Consider the following 21347-nt stretch of genomic DNA (forward strand, 5'->3'; position numbering starts at 1 on the left):
TCAGCAAAAAAAAATATATATATGTATTGGTATAGGAGAATGTAAGTGATACAGAGACCAGTTAGAAAACTATTCCAACAGTCCAGATGAGAGATATATCCCCTCTGCACATGTGGAGGCAAAAAGTGATCTGCTCAAAGGAAGATCCACAGGTAGAGAAGTAGGGCTTGAAGAGTCTAATGGAAGCTTGGAACACCCCCAGTGGGGAATTGGAAATTGAGCTAACCAAGCACTATTAAGAGGTCTGCCAAGTAACTCCTGAATGACCAAAAGTCAGAAAACAAATTTAGAATGGTGCCAATCAGCATAGATATACAACTTTCTCTAGCAATCCTCAGTGGCCATGCACGAGTAAGAAAGCAGATGGCTGATTACTGGAAACTGTATGGGTAGTGCATATCCAAGAGGGTGAGGGAATTGAGTCTAGTCAGAGTGGTCCAGATTGCATAACGAAGTGAATTCAGGAGGAGGCTGTGTGTTCTTGATAAGATCAAAGATTAGACATAGTGGAAGAGATAGAAGGAGAGGAAGCTGTAATCCAGGAGAGCTGTAATACTTCAGAAGTGATGTGCTTCACCATGCTGACAAGCTCAAATGTGTGATGTTTTTTGGATTTGACAGCAAGAATCCAACACAGAGGGCACTTATGTTAAAACAACTCCAATATTCCTCTCTTATGTTTGCATCTTGAAGGAAAAAAAAAACTTTGGAACACTTTGCCATATTAATGTGTACAGTAAGCTATTTAATGGCAAGAGAGAGGGCCGGCCCCGTGGCTTAGCGGTTAAGTGCGCACGCTCCGCTGCTGGCGGCCCGGGTTCGGATCCTGGGCGCGCACCGACGCACCGCTTCTCAGGCCATGCTGAGGCCGCGTCCCACGTACAGCAACTAGAAGGATTTGCATCTATGACATACAGCTATCTACTGGGGCTTTGGGGGAAAAAAATAAATAAAAATAAGACATTTAATGGCAAGAGGGAAACACTCACTGATGTGGGAAATAAATCCCATCAATATTAATATGATTCATTACATATTTCAATTGTTTAGTGAAATATATTCAATGAGCATAATGTGAATTATAAGAAAGTGAAAATTGAAGATGTTTTAACTTGCTACCTCCATTCTAAAGTAAATCTCAACTCATTTTAGTCAGGTTTACAGCACCATTAACTGGTCAGTCTTTGAAAAAAATAATTTTAAATATGATCCCAAGGACATTCTGAATGGAATAATTGAATTATATGTATTTGTCCTTTTACTTTTTATTGTTGTCTCAGGAAAACTCTTTATCTTTCCTATAGACTATACCTGTCCGTTGAATGAAAGACATTTTAGTGATTTATCTTTTCTCTAAAGATATGCTACATAGTGTGGACTTGAAATGTGATCCACAAAGCCACGCATGCCCATAAATCTGAATCTTTCATTCTTTTCCTGTGTAGAAATAGAATATATTTTTCCACTTGGAAAAAATAACTAAAATAGAACTGCCTTCCCTAAAGTAAAGGTAACACATCTATAGTATAGTGTATTTTGTTTAAATCTTATAGGTTTATTGAACGCATTAATCTACCAAAAATAATAGTTAACATTTTTTAGTGAGGGCTAACTATTCTAGGGTACTATTCTAAGGTCCTTGCTTAATATAACTCATTTAATCCTCACAACAACCCTAAGAGGTAAATACGTACTGTTATTATCCCCTTCTTCTAGATGAGGAAACTGAGTTTAAGTAACATAAGCCAGGACTCCCCACTAGTTAATAGCAGATCTGAGATTTGGACTAAGACATTCTGCCAGCAGAGTGAGTGCTCTCAACCACATATTGCCCCTCAGGTCTATCATTTTAATTCAGATTAAAATTTATCAAAATGTTTCCCTTTTTTGTATATATATATTAGACCTATATAGAAGAAACTAAAATTTTTAGGTTTTATTATAGCAGGTCAAGATCACCATTAGTATGCTCCATCAAGTAAAGCAAAAACTTGCACACTAATTTAGATTTTATTACCAAAAATTGTAATTAGTACACTTTCCAATTATAACCAATTGGTGTACCATGACATGTATAAACAGTGAAATAATTCTACCACTTGAGTCAAAACTCTTTCTTAGTATTTTAAACTTTGACATGATTACTTTTATGGCTCATTTGTGCCAAGTTAATATTGGGATATTAAACAAAAACTACTTCCCAAGGATTAAGTCTTGAGACCAGTTTGAAAAGTATTTTATGTAATGGCCGAAGATATTATTTCAGTTTTTCCTTCCAAGTTCTACTTGATCCATCTTCTTAGAAACAGTCCAAATCTTTCTGCATTTTTTTTTTGTATCAGGTAAAGGATTTATTTATTTATTTGTTTGTTTATTTAATCTTGGGAGCGTTGAGGGGAGGTAGAAAAGCAATAGACTTAGGAGTAAAATTGGGAGATGCTACTGATCTTCCCTGTTCCTACTCACAGGTGCCAAATCTGATGTATTGTGTTACTGTGTTTTCTCTCGTGATAAAACATTACTTCCTAGCACCTCTTACAAATCTGGAAAGTCAATTCGTGTGCCCTGAAAGGAACCAGTAGGGAATGCAACATTCACACTTGCATCTGTTTCCAACTTCTAATTTCTCATTTGTAGTATGCAGTATGTAGTATAAAATGAAAATTCATTACCAAAGTTAACTCCAGTGGAATTCTCACATTTTCTGCATCTTCTTTCAAAATATTACATGTAAAAGCACTTTATAAGTGGAAAGCAAAATGCAAATGTTAGTATCATAATCCTTGTTATTACTAAGCTAACAGGCGAAGTTGATTTGCCTTCAGAACGTATACACTAAATTGAAGAAGAGTAAAAGTTTGTCTGGGCTCTTTCTTAGAACTTTTTAAAGAGGAATACTAATTAGATTATATGATATTTTGTAAAAACAACAATGCCTCTATAACTCCTAGATCCTATTTAAGAAAACCAAATTCAGAACTAGTGAATAAATTATTACTTTTAACCCATATGTTCTGGCTTTTGATTTGACATTTCGGTAGTAATTGATGTGGGTATCTGTAACCCACCTTTCTTAGCAGATTGCCATGGCAACTCCTGAGGTAAGGTTCACTGGAGCTTCAGGCTTTGTTGATGCTGAATACAGAAGCTGCATTTGGTTTCAGCTTGTCAGTTTCTATGGGGAGCGATGTACCAAAGTTCTTTCCACTTCCCAGGCTGACTTTTTCATCACCATGGAGACCAGATCTGCCTACACAACTAAGATCTGAAACCATTCCTAGTATGGCTAAAACTAAAGCCTTGGGAAGCAAGGCCTTCCATAATTAAAGTGTATTGTTTTGTTAAAGAAGAGTTCCTGCTTCTGCTTTTGAAGTATTTATTGATTTTCCACAAAGAGAAAACAGGCTTTCTAGTGCTGCGCTGAAGATTTACAATAAGGAGAAAGAAAATGTCATCATGACATTTTCCTTGGTCAGGTTCTGGTTTTATGTATATTTATGGTGTGTATTCTGTATAGTCACTTACTATGGAGTAATGTTTCCTTTCAAATTAGGTGACAGTTTTCCTAAATAGTAGTAAACACATTTAATGTACACTTCATGGTGGTCTTAAAATGCTTTTAATTTTAGTTTGGGATTGTCTCAAGTTGTTTCTAAATCCTATATCGGGGTCTTTTAGATTAGTTCTGCACTTGCTAACAATAAAGTCAGTATGAGAGAAGTTATTCTAGAACCTCGATCATAGCTGTACAGGACTTAACAAGAAAGGATTGGTGTAATTTACCACTGTAAATCCAGTTACAGCACATCCAGATAGAGCTGATGAAGTATCTATGTAAGATCATGCACCCCAGTACAACTGTATTCTAATGTGTTTTTTTTTTATTGTGGTAGTAATGTGTTTATTTATACACACACACTCATATCACAAAAAGTGCCAAAAGTTCTACAGAGTTCTTTGATGATCACATTTGCTGTGGAGATACTATTTACACCATAGCTGCTGTCATTGTTGCTTTCCCACCCAAGTGGCACCAGTCAGGAGATGGTAAGGAACTCTTAAGTGGAGATTGAGAATCCTAAATTCACCCCTTGATTTGCATATCCTTACAAATTCACATCTCTAGTTTGATGGTTGTGTTTTTTCACCCTCTAGAAGGCAGCATGGTCCTTGTTTAATATAAAATCACTAAATAGGAATTCCAAAAAAGCCTGACTTCAATGAAATATGGAATTGTCCTTAATTTTTAAAAGATATTATGAATAAGGTACCACCATAAAGGTGCTGTAAATTAATTAATTTACAACTGGAAAACAAATTTATTAGTATAATTGGATTTTTTTTGATTTGTTCACTAACAGGAAGTTAGCAATTCATTGCTATATTTGAATACAAATTAAATTGTATGATACAGAGAACCTTCTGACATTTCAAACATTTTGCAAAAGGAGCTCTCACCCTAATGAAGTCCCTGTCTGATTCTAGTTTTCTGTAATTACACTGGTGAGTGTGAAATTCAACATGTGATGCTAAATGTTAAGCATAGATATAGCTGCAAACCTTTTGCAGTAGCTGTCAAGTCATTTCTATTTTCCCATAAGAACACTGAGAGTCAGCATATCTCTAACTCTTTAGTAAAACTTACTTTCTTTAAAAGGGCAATGCTATATAATTTTGTCAGGAGGAAAATAAATGAAACTCATATATAATAGGGCATTTAAAAAAAAAACAGATTCTTCGTATGTTCTTAGACTCTATAGTTTTCCATCCTAAATGCAAGATGAGTTTGCTGGTCCAAAACGTTAATAACCAATAATTTCCAGGACAAGTAAGATTGAGTATGAATATTCATTATTCTATCTTCTGAATTTTTAGCCAAGATGGATGTTTGTGCTAATTTGTTTACATCCATGCTATATTTCTAACAAACATGATTTTATAGTGATTTTTACCAAAATAATTTTTTTCTTATTATATACACAATACATTTTTTGAATGTCTAAAAATATAAAAACTTGAATATCAGAATATACAGATGACTTTAACAATGGCAATTTATGAGAATATTCCATGATGTAAATAAATATAGATTAAAAAATAAGAGAGGATATGAAACTGTTATTAAGGTGAGAAATTAGATTTATAACAGATTTGAGGTAAAGAAAAATATGAATTCTGATAGCTAACTGTCAAGATACAATTTTAGTTTCTTACAAACATCTCTTGAATTTTCTTTTTACCTTTCTTGGAACTTGCTTTGCTGGGAAAGGTTATTTTTGGTTGTCCTTATTGCTAAGAAATTCAGTTGGCATTGTTCCCCAAAGCAGAGTTGTTAATGAGCAAATGATCCCAAATGTCAGGCTGGTATGCCAAGGAGGTTAGTAATAAGGCATTAACATTTAGAAGTTATTGAAGGGGGAAAATCAATATTGCAATTTTTTGTAATATTGTAAGCTCAGTCAGAAAAAGGAAGCAGAAGTCCACTTCAAGCTTCTACATTCATAAACAGTGTTATAGCCTGAGAGGAAATGTCTTTAAATTTTTAGCATAAGAAGCACTCCTTTTCTTACTCTACTGACAACCCACACATGTGCACCCACGCACCCATTGTTGTACTCTTGTTGAAAAGAATTTAGTATTTTACTCACTTTTGCAGATCAGTACTTTTTCCCTTCATTTAGCCTGGAGGTATATCATACTAGAACTGATACTGAATGATATTCTTAAAAGAAAAAAAAAGTAATTCCACCAAAATCAAGATGGCAGTACTTTGAGGATAGTATATGAATTTAGTGGAAATAACAATAGGGTGGACTCTATTGTTATTCACAAAAGTTCACATAGATCTATGTTACTGTTAATTTGAAATATATATGTATATATACGTCTTCATTTATTGTAGATCAAATTTTTAAGAATTAGAAAGTTGTGCCATTGATTATCTACTTACTAAAGAAGCTGGTCAGTAAAAACACAACTTGCATAGCATCAGAATTTACCGACCACAGATCAAGTTAGCTGATCAGCAACTTGGCAAAGGATGTAAGGGCAAAGTCCTTTGTTTACTTTAAGTAGGTTCTGATGGAGTGAACATACTAAACGTATCTTTACAACCCCAACTCCCTAGGTACAGATACCCTTACCTGTTATTCCACCATAATGTCCAATTTGGAGAATTCAAGTCAAGTGTGATGGGCAAATTTAAATAGGTTGGGTTACAGAAGTATAATCAGTATTCTGAAGACATTTTTAGCACCCAATCACATAAGTGGATCAAGGTTCAGATGAGATTGGAACTGCTTTTTAGAGTGCTTATCAGATAGGAACCAGAATGTTCTAGTAGGGTTGGAAGGACCAAAGAAGAACCCATTGAGAGAAATAGGCAAGAAAACAATTGAGTTGTAGTTGGTCTCAATTTGCCTTTTCATTTTGGCAGACCAGACACAGTCACAGATGAAATGTGTCATGTGTAATTTACTTGTTCACCCCATTGGCAGTTCTCATCTCTGAGTTACTTCACACCAATTATCATCCAGACTGAACATGATCTATTTAATTACATCCTTTTAATATAACCCTGTAAGGTGGTGGTAGAGGTTGGAAATTCTCATAAATTAAAAATATGCGTTGTTTATCTTTGAAGTATTGGGAGGGGTAAAAAAAAGTCTACTTCCTGTAGTGAGTTCATGTCTCAGACTTCAGCTATGTTATCTCTGTAGCTGTTTCATCTGGAAGGGAAAATTTTAAAGAGATTAAACTGACAAAACACAAATTAACAGGAGAAAAGGCATATAACTTTTAGTCTATGTTAATTTAATTTTTATGTGCACAGAGCCCTTCATAGAAAAGAGGTGAAGACCCAAAGAAGTTATCAGACCTGTGGGCTTATATACCATTTTAACAAAGGGTGATAAATTGTGGACAAGTAACAAGACAAATGAGGGATTTGGGCTTTTAGGGTGGTAAATTGTGAAAATGTAAATATATGGGGGAAACTAACAGAAGATAAGGGTTATTTTAGTAAGATTTGTTTGTGCAGACCCATCTCCATGCCAGCTTTGTGTCTCCAGTGATGAGGGTTGTTCTCTTCCTATAATGGGATTGGAGAGGGGAAACACCTTCACAAAGGGAAATTTATGTCTTGCTTTTAGGCAGATAGGAGGATGGCAAAGAGATCTTTCTACATCAAGTATTTTTATTTTCTATTCCAAATATATCAATTAAAATTAACATATCCATATAATATATATTATTAATGTAATTACATATAATATACATTATTAGGATAATTGTATAATTACATTATAGTCATATAATTGAGTCTGTATATATGTATGTGTATATACAGTCATGTACCGCATAACAACGTTTGGGTCAATGACAGACCACACATACAACAGTGGTCCCATAATATTAGTACCATATAGCCTAGGTATGTAGTAGGCTATACCATCTAGGTTTGTGTAAGTACACTCTATGATGTACACACAATGACAAAATCACCTAACAACACATTTCTCAGCACGTATCCCCATCGTTAAGTGACACATGACTGTATATATTTGTACTTAAAAAATTAGAGCTTTATTTTATTGATCATTTTTAACTATAAAATTTTAAGACAGAAATGGGGAAGGGGTTGTACGGCTATACCATGAACTCTTTGAGGTCAGACTATCGTCTTTGTATATTTATCCGTAACATTTGGTATAGTATATACCCATACATACCCATTAAATCCTTATTGAACAATACATGTCTGGAATATTTTAAAATCGGGTGACATTTGGGATGACAATATAATGTGGCAAAATTCCATAGTACGTTTTTCTGAAATATCTATAGACATTTCATTGAAAATAAACTGGTGGTAAATTGAATTAACATTTTAAGTAAGTAACATATTAAGTAACTTTAAATATTTAGAAGACCTTTTCAATTGTTGCTGATATATAAGCTTCATTTAAAGGGTACTTTAGGTCTGCCTTTATTTCCGATAATGGTTTTTAATGCAGATAGAAAAAACCAGAGTGTGTGGTATACTCGTAATAACTAAGTCCTAAATGCACTTGAAGATCATAGTATAGCAGTAGGTACATTAAATGAGATACTACTTTCATAAGGAAATATTGTCTCCTGTGAATTATACACAGAGGGTGAAATTGTGGTTTGGCAATTTAGAGGAAAATTCTAATTATCTGGAAACACTATTTCCTTTTGTGTTTTGCCTGTGGCTAGGTTCATCACATTTTATTTTCCCTGGAATTGCTAAAGATCTCCATAAGTGCTATAAGTATAATCACAAACTAGATTACTTTTTACTATTTATCACTTTATTTTGAAAAAGAATACTTTATGATGAAAATTTTACTCATTCATAAAATAAAAATAAAGACGTTCCAGTTCCTCTACCCTATGGTATTAAATAAAAAATAAGCAAACAAACAAATTTTTAAAAATCTGATATGTTCTCTATTTGAACTCAACCTTTATGAGAAAATAGGCCCTCAAAATTTGGACAGATAACTACTCAAGCCACAAGTAACAAGTCTCTCTCTTGGTCCCAACATTCTGAACCAAAGTATCAGCCCACTATTTCCAATACTTAGATGAAGAAAAGTAATTATCGCTGACTATCAATTCATGGTGTTAGATATTCCTGTTTTTCAAAAAGAAAAACTTATAGCTGAACACATACATTTAGAAGAAGGGGAGGCTCCAGGTATTTATGTTAAACAAATAAGCTTTTTTAAAAAGCACAAAACAATTCTACTCTCCCAGGAGCTTCACAAGTGTTACTATTGATAGGCTTGGATGTCTGCTATTGGTGACATTTGGTATCTGGAGGCAGTTTAAGACCAGTAGTCCAGGGCTTTGCCTTTAAATTTGCCCTCAGGCTCACTGATAATGGAAGTGAGTAAATGGAACCAAGTTTTCTCTTAGAACTCAAACAGAAGTAGGAATCTTTTAAAGTGCTATTCCGGTTTAAGCACTTCTTATTTCCATTTTCACGTCTTTCATTCATTAAGGAAAAGATTTTTTTCACCTATTTTGTATTTGGACTTAATCATTCTCTTGTAAATGTTTGTGCCTCCATCCTTACCCTATAATTGTTTGAAGGATCATCAGCTGTTCCTAGCAGGTACACTATTAGAAGCCTGATTACATTTCTAAAACTTATGTTTCTAGAATTTCTATTTCTGCTTATTATTTGAGTGGTCCTTAGCGGGGAGATTTTTAAATTCATAAAACAAAAAGAGAAAGAACCATCCTCTTCAACATATAGATTCAATCTGTGAAGAGCTTGCACAGGAAGTGCATCCATACTGGAATAAGTCATCCTATATATGACTCAACATGCCATTACATCTGGGTTCACCATTCAGATCTCAAGAGGTTTTGTAACAGGGACACAGGATCTGTTTTTATCCAGCTGGGCTGGTGGCCTCATAATTGGAAGCCTCAGTGATGAATGGAAGTTCAGTAAATATTTGTTAAGTAATATGCCAAACACAAACATTACTGATTTTCTTGGGGTAACATAGATATGTTGCTGTTGTTTCAAAATGTAATGGGTTAAAAGTTTGGCAAATAGTGATGTTTATTTTAATAGCAGGAAGTAGGGAATATTTTTATAGTTAGGATATTGGGCAAACAAATAACAAAATAATCAAGAGCCATATCATTTGTTTTGTTGTTGTTGTTGTTTTAAGGAACATGCAATTTCCACTTGTCCTTTTAAAAAACAGGAATAAAATTAGTCGGTCACTATAATAAATAATTTTAACTAGTTTGAATATTTTTAATTATTTGAGTGGGGATAAATGAAGTTGTCAGCTACAAAGGAGAAGGGTAGAAATAGGAAGAGAGAAAAAGCCCAACGAAAACACAAAGGGAGAGAAAAGGAGAGAGTGTTGAGAACCAGAAAAAGACTTGCAAAAAGTTAAAGACATAAATGTAAGATTCACAGAAGAAGTCACAAATAGGCTTTCATGGAACGGTATCATTATGAAGTGAGTTTGTTTTTGTGTTTTAGAGATTTCATATAGATTAGCTATATACTAGTCTGTCATATCTGACCCTCCTGGCCCACCAATGCTGCTCATACTTGAGATTCAGAATGTGCACACCAAGAGGTACAGTTGAGTCAATGGGCTTGACAGTATCTTTATAGTTGTTCTGTTTGCCTCAAAAATAAATAGGAACTATTTAACACTACATAAAAGTATAGCTTTAAAGTGTTTATTCAAGCAGTTTACCAAGGCTTCTTTCATTTTGCTGTATTTCCAGTAGATCAAGATATTTCCATCAGATTCCTTGGCAAAGACCTTGAAACTGTTTGAGCTATTTCATACAGTGTTATACTGGTGATGAGACTAGACTGAAAATAAAACACTACGTGCTGTGCCCAACTACAAGGCTTCTGACTTACTATTTGTATATGCGGTACAAAAATTGGCATCACTCCAACAGGCCCTATGCACAGTGTAGCCCATCCCAATGTAACTGGCCTATAAAGCAGGAGGTCTCAAACTGCAGTGGGCACAAGAATGATCTGGGTTGCTTGCTTAAAATGCAGGTTCCTGAGTTCCATATCCAGAAATTTGGATTCACTAGATTAGGCGTAGGGCCCAGTAATCTGTGTTTAACAAGCAGACCTCCACCCCTGAGATTTGGTAGCCAGTGGTTCTGACCACTACTAGTTGAAGAGACACCTTGCTTTAGGGAGTTATCTTCTCTTATGCTAATAGATACAGACTGAGACCTAGCTGATGCCATCCTGAAATAGTGATCCTCCCCCACCATCCTGCACTCTGGCAAGGCGCTCAGCTGAGGAGGTGTTTCCAGTATCTTGGAGTACAATTCAGCAATCCTATAGAAACAATGTTGTAAATGTAACTAAACCTGACTTGATTACCAGGGCTGTAGTTCAGGTAGTGTGGATTAAGTGCACTAGAAATTAAACCACTCGTGTAACATTGTTTCTGAGGAGAAAGGAGGGATATGTTCAGAACAACAACTTACAAAATGTTTGAATTGCATAGATAATTTAGGAACAATTTAAATTTAGAAATGACCTTGTGCCCAAGGTTAGATTGCCTCTGATTTTGCTATCTGACATTTCATGACCTTATCAAACAAAGTGGTAGAAGCCAGAGATAGCATTCCGGTGTTATAATTTTCTAAAAAATGAGGTATTGTCTTTTGTTTCTTTTGACCTACATGTGAAGATTAGTTAATTCCCAGTCCCTTTTCTGCAAAAGAAGGGTATGATATGATAAACAAAAATTCGTTCTGCTGATTTCTGAACTATGCTGCATCCTGTTTTCTAGGTACTGTGCTATGGGCAACACGCGCCCTTCCCATATTCTGAGGGAGGTGGTAATGAACAACGTGCTTTCTCTGTTTCCTCTCCCACTCTGTTCCCTCTTCTTGATATAATGCAAAAGGTACTACAGGATATTGCAGATAAAAATCTGCCCTAGTCTAGAAAGAAAAAACATTGCTGATTTGTGCCTGGTGACAATATTTGGATTCCTCCAAGTCCAAAATAAAATGAAGTAAAAGAGACTACAATTTATTTTATCGTAATTGTTCTTAGTTTCCTGGGTCATTCAGAAAGTTTAGTCTCTTCTTGTTGCCTCATTCCTTGGCATGTGGCTTATGTTCAGGTATAAAGTCACTCTTTCATCACATTCACCCTGTTAGAGCTTTTCATTTCTCTTCACTTTGTATTGGCCAGCATTCAGCCTCCTCATTGGTGCCACACTAGCTGGACTCTTCTGTCTCAGTGATTAGCACGTGGTAGCATATATATCAGGGTTGTTAGCTAGAATGTAGACCAGAAAACTTTTCCTCATATTTCTTGATTGGATGAATTTGAGGAAAGATCTTGTATAGAAATACAGTTTAGTTTTCTTGAAAGACTGGTCATTTTACATGTATATGGAGAATACTTTTAACATAAACTTTTCTGATTAAAATTATAGATGTGCATATACAAGTATAGAGGTGGGAAAAGACGTATTTGCACTGTGTACTATTTCGTATACATAAGATTGGCGTTTCCAAATAACCAAGCTTAAAACAAAAAGTGTCCCATTTATGGCCAAGTAGACTTGCATGCCAACAGAAAGACGTTATGGTATTAAAACCATATGCAATTCTAGCCATATTTTTCTATTTTCTCTTCATGGGTATTGCATGATGGTATTTCTAATACAAATACTAATATGCTTTGGAAATAATGGCACTCGCAGGTCTTTCATCATATTGTATCACTGCTTTATCATATTAGGCTAATACACTGCGAGAGTTGGTAGAACCTCTCCATGCCAAATCGGATCCACTTCTGTTGGCACTCAACCCATTGGACTCACAGATTGATAAGCTAATGTTTAGAGAATTTAGATCGGAGAGAGTCGGCACGGCGCAGACTCAACATCAACCTCTTGCAAGCAACTAACATGGCCTCGTCCTTGCTGTTTATAACAGAAAACAGACTTAAAAAGCTTAGATCATCAAGTGTTTTGGATTGGGGGCCTCCCTAAAGGGATATTAAGAGGGGCAGGCCACTCTTAAGAAGAATGCGAGCTTTCTACACTGGGACTAGCATAAGATCAAAGCCAACCAAGATGGAGCACAGTGACAGAAAACTGCCAATTCTGTGGGAGAACAGAAGGGGAAGGGTATTGACTGGGGAAGGGCTCTGTGTGGTGACACCTCAGTTGTGTTCTTCTGACACCAGGAAAAGAGAGGGATCAGCTCCAATAACTAGAAAACCCTGGCTGTTTAATGGACTCTTTGGTGGCCTCTTTAAGGCAAAGCAGAGGAAGCAAATTCTGTGTATTGTGTATTTTTGCATTTTTAAAATTTGACGTGCTGTATTGTACTAAATTAAGTGTAATCTATTAAGGCAAGGTATACACAACCTGCTCTGAAACTTAATATGTTTATTCCATTATAAAGTGTATTCAGGTGCAACACAGAGACTGCTTTCGGTGACACTAATGAAGAAAATTCCTCATGCCAGGCTTTGTTAGATTCCTCAGCTAAAATCCCAACTTTCTCCTTATTTCTTGGCAATTGTATACAAATGGTGTTGCCTCATAGGACAGGCATGAGCTATTCTTTTCTGTAAAATTTTCCTAATCTATAGGCTGTGGTTTTCACTTTTGAAAAAGTATTTTGTCTGGATGTCTTTCAAACTAGCTTCAGATATCATTTAATACTATGTAACTGGGTCCCCTATGGCTCAATATTGCTTATTTTTCTTCTGTAGTGGATGTGAAATTTCCTTTATTTAGTTGGATAAGATACTCTGTAATAATTTCAATGCTAACTAATGGATATTTCATACTGTGCAATGAACAAATAATTTAACATTGTATTTGGAAATGTTTTTTTCTTCCTGTCGCCGCAGTGTGTGGTATTGCATAATGTGAATACCTGTAAAAATATAAATTAATTAAAAATAAAAATATGACCAATTGGTATTAGATCTTTTTAGATAGCTAAATAATTTGCTAAGTATGCTTGATAGTAAATATCTTTCTAAAGAGAAGTAATCTATGCTTCTTTCTTACAAATGGAATTTGTGTTGTGAATAAAATCACATTGATCTGCCTTACAGTTGCCTCTGTGCTCTAACCATTTTAATGTGTTTTTTTAAGTATATGTAAAAATGGTGGTTCTGGTTTGTAGAAACCCATCAAAAAGCATTTTGTTGGCATTTAATGTTAGTGGGATTGTCTTGGGTCATTCTCCCTGTTTAAGTCATAGTAAAATTTTATGATATGAAGAATTTTAGTTTTTTCTCATTAAGGAATATGGTAACTCCACATTAATTTTTAAATATCATCTCTTAGCTTTGGTTTTAAACTGTCCCCTTTGTGAATTCTTGCCCAAGAGCCAGTACCTTGATCTCCATGTCTCTATTAGTTAAATTTTCTAAATTCTGTGGGTAAATCTAGAATCTGTCATTTATGTTTGTGATTGTCCTTCAAAGAACTATCCCTTTGGGTCAATAAATCAATGCCAAGGACACCCAAGATTTTGCCATCTGAACTGTTTGTCATAAAAACTACTGTAGTATACTGAAAATTCAACCACTCTCATATATTTGTGGCATTAACCCACATAATTTGGCAGAAATTACATGCTTAGAGAATGAAGTGTAGAATAAACTTCAGCTCTGTCTCTTTTGTCACATCTTTGTGAAAGTAAGCTTAACTTGTGCAGAAGGGATTAACAAACACTAGTATGGGCTATACTTAAATTTGGTGAAGCACAAGGTCATACTTAACAGGGATGAGCTTCACATGTTCTTTAAAAATACACTTAGCAATATTGGTGGGTTCACTCAAGCTCTCCTTTTAAAAGAGAGGCTTTTTCCTTACTAAAAGCAATTTTTTTCATCAGAAATTATTGTTAATTTGCCTAAAAGAAAATAAAGAAATTACTTCTAATTATGAAAAGCATAATTGATTATAGAGTGACGAGTAAAAGCCAGCTTTTAAAATCTTATGCTTTCTTTCTGATATAACAAACTGCCCTCTCCCCAGTTTTTACAATGCTAAGCATAGCTAATTAACTTATATAAAAGCATGAATTAAGAGAGCTAATATTTAATTATAAAACAATTCAAATTACAGTGTAAACTCCTGAATACATAATCATCTTTGGCATAAAACCTGCAAACGTTAAACCCATCTACATTAAACCCACTAAAAATTTGTCACCTTACATATAAATAAGTTGTTCGTTATGGTGCACTAGTAAATCAGTATTCAGAAAATATTCCCATGTCTCAATGCAAATGTTAATTGCCCTTCATGACAAGAATAGTGCTCCACATATGTGACGCCATTAGCCTGGAAGCCTTAGTGGGTGTACAAGAACGAATGCCTCTCACATTTGACTGGTGACTAATGCTACTATGTCCAGCCTTCTCTCCCCCTTGTGACTTAGCCTTTCCTAGTCTTCTGTGCTCATTACCCAGCCATGTTGTGGAAGGAACAACTGTTTCCATGAGGACATCATTGTCCAATTTTAAAAGAGCACAGTTCCCTTCCAAAACATGTACCAGAACTGATTATCCATTGTTGGCTTGGTTCTTCAAGAGCCCGGTTGGTATACTCATTTTGTTTTATGTTTTCATTTTTTACTCTCCTTCAACATTGTCATTGCAGGGGTAGGGAAACAGGGAGGACACCAGAATGAAATTATAGGTCGCCAAGTTTGTATTCTGCTCTCCTTAATTTTCACCAAAGAAACATGAATAAAATTACACAATAGACTGTCATAAAAATTACACCGTCCCCTGATAGGGAGCCCTCTTTGGAGTACTTCGTGTATAAAGTAGAGAAAACCATCATGCAGTTTAAACATTGGGTGCATGAGGCCAGGTAGAAGACTGGGAAATGCAAACGAGAGCGAGATGTATATGCTCAGGGAAAGTCACAGTCTAGGTCTCTGAAGGAGGGTACACATGGGGCCATTGAGGTACAGGAAGAAAAAACATTGGAATTTCTCCTCAGGTTTTACATCTCATCCTTTCGAATTTCTTTTCTGTGTTTGTTTTATAACACATGTATCTATTAATATAGAGTAATACATGTATATAAGTTATCAACAACAGAAGTGTTTTAACTGGTAAGGGTGCACAATCAAAAAAGGTTGGAAATCACTGAGCATGAGTGTAAGGAAATCCATCAACCAAAGACCTTTTAGTATTTGAGAAATGCATTATCATCTGCTAATAAGCCGTTTGCAGGAAAGTTCCAACAAACTGTTCTTTTGCGTTAGCTAATCTTTTCTTTGAGCTTTTCTTTATCACTACCTGGAGGTCATATGCAACCTGAAAGAACCAAACAATGAACTGTTGTGATGCTCACCACTTTCCTAGAGTCACGATATTTCTTAGTGTAGCTAGAATATAAATGAGACAATAGAGGATCTTCTTTCAACCCTGCCACATATGACACAGCCAGAAATGACCCTCCCTTGGCACAGAATACAAGTTAATTCATCAATAACTTCATTGTGATCCTCAAATCTATCAGTCCATGAAATTTTATACAGGAAGGAGAACTTTATATGTTCTCTTTGCTTTAATAAAATTGGAATAGAAAAGTTTGTCATCTGACATACGACTAATTTACATGTTGTAAACATAAGTATAATTTGGGAGGGAATTTATTCCTGCATAGGCCTAGAATTCCTGAATAAATTAAATACAAATTAAAATTTCATTGTAGCAGTGATACACTTCCTCATTAGGGATCGTGGAAGGTTCCTATGTATGTCCTGTGGTTTGCATGTGGTCTTCTACAGTTTGCCAACTTTCGGAAAACATTCATTCAAATTGCAAAAGAGCTGGTTTTCGGCCAGTGCTCCAGTGGCTGAACTGGCACATTGAAAGCAAGTCAATCAGGAAGGAAACCTCACCAAGTGCTTGCCTCCTCTTCCAAAGCAAGCCTCTTCTAGAAGAAGAAAAGCAAGGGTTTTAAAAAGAGAGAAATCAGAAGAAAAGTGAGAAGGAGATGAAGAAGAAGAGGGCAAAAAGAGAAGAAAATAAAGGTGCTTTCATATTTTCAGTTGCAACAGTAGCCCAATTGACTTAATTGATATTCATCTGAGGAAAAAAACAAGGAAACCAATTGAAAATTATAAAAGAAAATAAAGGTCTGTTTTTGTCTTGAATGTTGAGTTCTGTGTTGTTTTGACTGTTGAGCACAGTGAATCAGATTTATAATGTGACTCTGCCCCTCACCCCCCTTCTTTGAAAATAAAAAGACTCTTTTGTCTAGTCTTAAAATGTTAAGTAATTGGTGGCATTTTGTGGTAGCCTGGCATCTCAATCCCTCATCCTTCCTCATCCCACTGCTGTGTCTTGTGGTGTTGCATATGTGTATGATGTGTAGGGATGGGGGGAGGGGGCCTTACTTATCTCTACTAGGAGCCACACTATTCCATTACTATACTTGGAAATGTTTCTGTGTTCCGTCTCATTGTGATTCCTTGTTCAAACGTGCTGCCCAGAGATAAATCCATACTCAATTCTTCTTAAAGCTGTCAAACCAGATTCTTTGTAGAACTATGTTGTCCTTTGGTTGAATGCTTTTTTCCCCTTAACGGCAAGAAGGGAAAAAATAACTTTCAGCTTTTATTTATTTAACAGCTATGTTTGTCACTTTTCATAGTAAATCTTTACTTATCCTTCTTAAAGTAAAACTACATTGAAATTTTATAAAAAATCAATCATCTGGCCCAGTATTCCACAAACTTTTAAGAATTGGGGAGAAAGAAAACTGGGTAAGAATCTTTTTTAAACAAAATATATACTCCCTACAATGTTAGGTAATATGGAAGAAGGTTATCTTAAAATAAAAATTTACTATGTAAAAATACTTCTGCCTCTCCCTTAAATCTTGAACACTATAATCTGAATCCCTTTTTTTCCTTCACCTTTCAAGAACTGAAAAACTAATAATACATGAGGCCAGCTGATACATAAACTACTGTAATTCACATCAGTTAGGCCTCCCATTTCTCCCCTACCCTCTGCTCTATGAAATTACATCTAGCTTTAGACGCAGTCTTGCCTTGAGGCAAAAAGAATGATAACTACTAAATAATTCCTTGGGGTCCTTTCCTGGCCTATGATTTTATGAAATGGAATTATGCTGTTCAAATGGATCCTTGTTTACAACTCCATTTAGTTACTCTGAATGACCTTATGATTTTGTGCCTTCCTGACTCCAAACCATTCTCGCTTAAAATTCCCTATCTTGTTTCAGTCTTGCTCTTAACCCACAAAGCAACTCCTCCTTTTTACAGTCCTCCATCCACCCATCCTTCAAAATCCTCTCGGTGTTGCAAACATTCTGAGCCAATAGAGAATTAAAAAGCTATTACTTAAAGGGATTTTTGTATTTTTAGATTAAGTTCTAACTAAGTTAGATTATAGTTCTAACTTAATATATGATTAGGAAGTTAAAATTCATTATAGAGGAATTAGTGATAGCATGTGCTGATGATAACAAGGAACTTTCTAATGGAAGGACTCAATAATCATACCTACCATTAGTTGCTAACCTCAGCACCAGAGCCAAAAGTTGAATATGAAACTTAAATTAAGCTACTTTTTAATCCTAAAAGTGATCCCTTCAAGTTAAGGTATTGTGTTTGTTGGCTTTTAAAAAATTTTTTAGAATAAATCTGCATTTTAAGGAAGTCTAACAAATTCATTAACACCTACTGTTAAATACATAGTTCAAATGATTACGGACAAAATTAGCAGCATAGAATTCTTGTTAAAATCATGGATTTTGGAGCCAGACTGCCCAGTTGGAATTCTAGCTCCAGTACTTACTAAGTGTGACCTTGAGCAAGATACTTACCTACTATAAAATGAAAATCAAATAGATCTACTCTTAGTACTGTTGTGAGGATTAAATGAGATTGTGAATGTTCAGTATTTACCCTACTGCCTGGCACGTATAAGTGTTATCTACTCCTATTACCAATTAGGGAGTTGTTTTGTTTTTTTTTAACTATGTCAGAAAGCCTAAAATATTCACATAGACCATGGTGGAATGAACAACATTCCATATTTACTCCTTGGGCAAATCTAATTAGTATTTCTCAAAAAGATCTCTGGCACTCTATGAAAGGAAACGTGATATAGCCCTAATCCTACTACCACTCCAAGCAAAATCCAAGTTCATCTTTGTTTATCATTGTTGAGAAAGATATGACATCAGTCATCAGGCAATTAAAGAACAAGATGGGAGTTTGATTTGTTCAAATAGATCTAAGATCCTTTTCTGAACCAGTCTCTAATTTTTTTTCTCAAAAATATTTAATTGGAGTATTTTCTTCCCAGGTCTTACAAATGCTAAGTAGCTTCTCTTAGGACGTGCCCAATTTTTCTTTACATTTGCATGTAAACATTCCCATATTTCATTTTAATTAAAGCATTATTGATGATAATTTATGATCATTTACTATATTTACAATGTGGCAGGCATTACTATGGCAGTCACATGAAACCTAATAATCCTCTATGGCACACTACTGGAAGATTTTTATAATCAAATATACTCCAATGAATGCCATTTCATCTTATGAAGTCTGGAAAAATGTAAAAAGCTGTTCAGTATTGCTAAACCCGGAGAGTTCTGTTAATCAGCACTTCTATGCTTATCAGTATAATGATAAGGGATATTCATTAATGTTTTAAAATATTAAATTATGTGCAGGATTGTGTCTGTGTTGTGTACCTTTTGTACTCTAATTCTTTGAACTTAGTGGACTCAAGGATATGTACGGTGATTTGCTACTAAGAGAATATTTTGTGAAAGCATCCTACTATTTGATCATTCTAAAACAATTGGCTTCCTGTAGCTAATCTTACCCAATATAATTAGCAGCTGTGGGTTTGTTTGTTTTTTTTTTTTTTTTTTTTTTTTTTAATGTAATAGAATGTTTTCCCAATCATTCATTATCCTGTTTTCAGATGGTTTTGATTTTTTTTAGTAGATTTTTGGAGTGTCAAATAACTTTATTACACTGGATTCAGCTTTCTCTTTTTTTGGACATTACAGGTGAAAGTAGGGAAGAAAAGTTAGGAGACTCATTGCAAGATTTATACAGGGCATTGGAGCAAGCCAGTCTGTCACCGCTGGGAGAACATCGCATTTCAACCAAGATGGAATACAAACTATCATTTATAAAGAGATGTAATGATCCTGTGATGAATGAAAAACTACACAGGCTGAGAATTCTCAAAAGCACTTTAAAGGTAAGATGTGAAATGGAAGGAGAAACTCCTTTCAAGAGATTGTTCCTCAACTCAGAGTGGATTACCAGATACTCTAGGTGAAGAAATACAAAGTAGGGGCGAGGGACAGGTAAACAGGAAGAACCTGAGTCTCTGCTGTTTGGCTACAGCATAATATGTGTATTGGTAAAGAGGAAATAATCTTAACTTTTCATTAATATCTCAAAGCACTGACTAAATGTTATGTGACTTAGTTCTAGGAGAAAACAGGATGTAATTAATTTTTTTTCCCCAAAATGCAAGGCTGGTGTTATTCCTCATCTTTCATTTTCCTAAGATGAATATGCCATGTAGTATAATTCATATAGTTATTAAAAGAACACAGCATGCATGCAGAATGCAATAGTGGGTGCTAAAAGGGTTTGAGATACTTCGTGAATATTTCCTTCAGCACATTTGGAGTGAGGCCACAGTGATTCATGTTCCATGTAGAAATTTTATAATTGCTCCGTTTACACTATCAGTTCCCAAATCATGTGTTACTTTCTCAATATACATTTCCATAAGTGCTTACATTGTCTCCAGTCTTCTCATTATGCCACCCCCAGACTGGAGAGGAGGTGGGGGGGAGAGGGGAGCAGAGAGGCAGGAGGTTGAAGAAGGAAGCAGAAAAGTGAGCCCCCTCACTGTGTGTGGGTGGGGGGGAGAGGGCCTACCACACAAACTCTCCCTAAGCAGGCCTTGCGCCCTTGAAAAATCAAAAACAGAAAAGAAATATCATACAGAGTATGTGACGCAGTCATTTCAGGAAACAAAAGATCAAAGGGCTCCTTTGAGAAATATTTCAGATCCATAGTATGCTGCTGAGGTTTTGTGATAGGTGAGGACCAAAGAGATAAACAAAAGAGAAAAAGCATGATTTGGAAAAATTTTCCAGTAGCAAGCAGCCAAGTTTTCAGAGTCAGTTAGCTTTCAGTTGGTATTCGTGCAAATACTATTGCAACTTAATGGCCTTTTGGTAACTAAGACTAGAATTTTTTAAAAAGCTATAATAGTCATAAGAATAATTATTCCGGTGACCAACCCTACTCCAAAGATATCCTCACCCTCTCACTTTACAGAGCCCCACCTCACCCCACCCTCATTCAGGTCCAAACTGCCTGGCTGGAAAAGCAGGCCGGCATTTTGAAAGCAGGTCAGGCTCAAGTATTTGAAAGACCTGCTCCTGTCCCCACCTCTCTCTCAGCCTGGTGCCCCTGTCTTTCATGCTCTGTAGACTCCCCAAAAGCATTTTCTTCCAGTAGCAAAGACTGTGAGCTCCTGCCAGTGTTCAGTTCAATAAGTATTGATGAATCACCAGGTATATGACGCTGTGCTCCACTCTCTGGGACAAACAAAGATGACGAAAAGTCATGGTAAAGAAATGCCCCTCATTGCTAAAATGAACTACAGAGCGTTATACTTTTTAGCATGAGAAATTAATAGGGAATGAAAATCTCCCATTAGGGAAAGAAAACCGCGCCCAAGCAACTCTGGGTGTATAGTTCCTAGAATTGTTAAC

The 21347-nt window shown here is 35.5% G+C and overlaps 1 protein-coding gene across 5 annotated transcripts in view; it reads left to right on the forward strand.

The window, feature by feature from the left end:
• The window catches only part of CNKSR2 (connector enhancer of kinase suppressor of Ras 2), a 251077-nt gene that overhangs the window by 226645 nt on the left and 3085 nt on the right, over positions 1–21347 (forward strand). For 4 of the 5 annotated variants that reach the window (XM_058535561.1, XM_058535562.1, XM_058535563.1 and 1 more), the window contains one exon: positions 19611–19807. In XM_058535561.1, the coding sequence (XP_058391544.1) occupies positions 19611–19807 (197 nt within the window). Of the gene's footprint in view, positions 1–12298; positions 13976–19610; positions 19808–21347 lie in introns of those variants that run through there. The other variant, XM_058535565.1, reaches the window with a different exon arrangement.

Source organism: Diceros bicornis, chromosome X (genome assembly GCF_020826845.1).
Source record: "Diceros bicornis minor isolate mBicDic1 chromosome X, mDicBic1.mat.cur, whole genome shotgun sequence".
Classification (NCBI taxonomy): domain Eukaryota; kingdom Metazoa; phylum Chordata; class Mammalia; order Perissodactyla; family Rhinocerotidae; genus Diceros; species Diceros bicornis.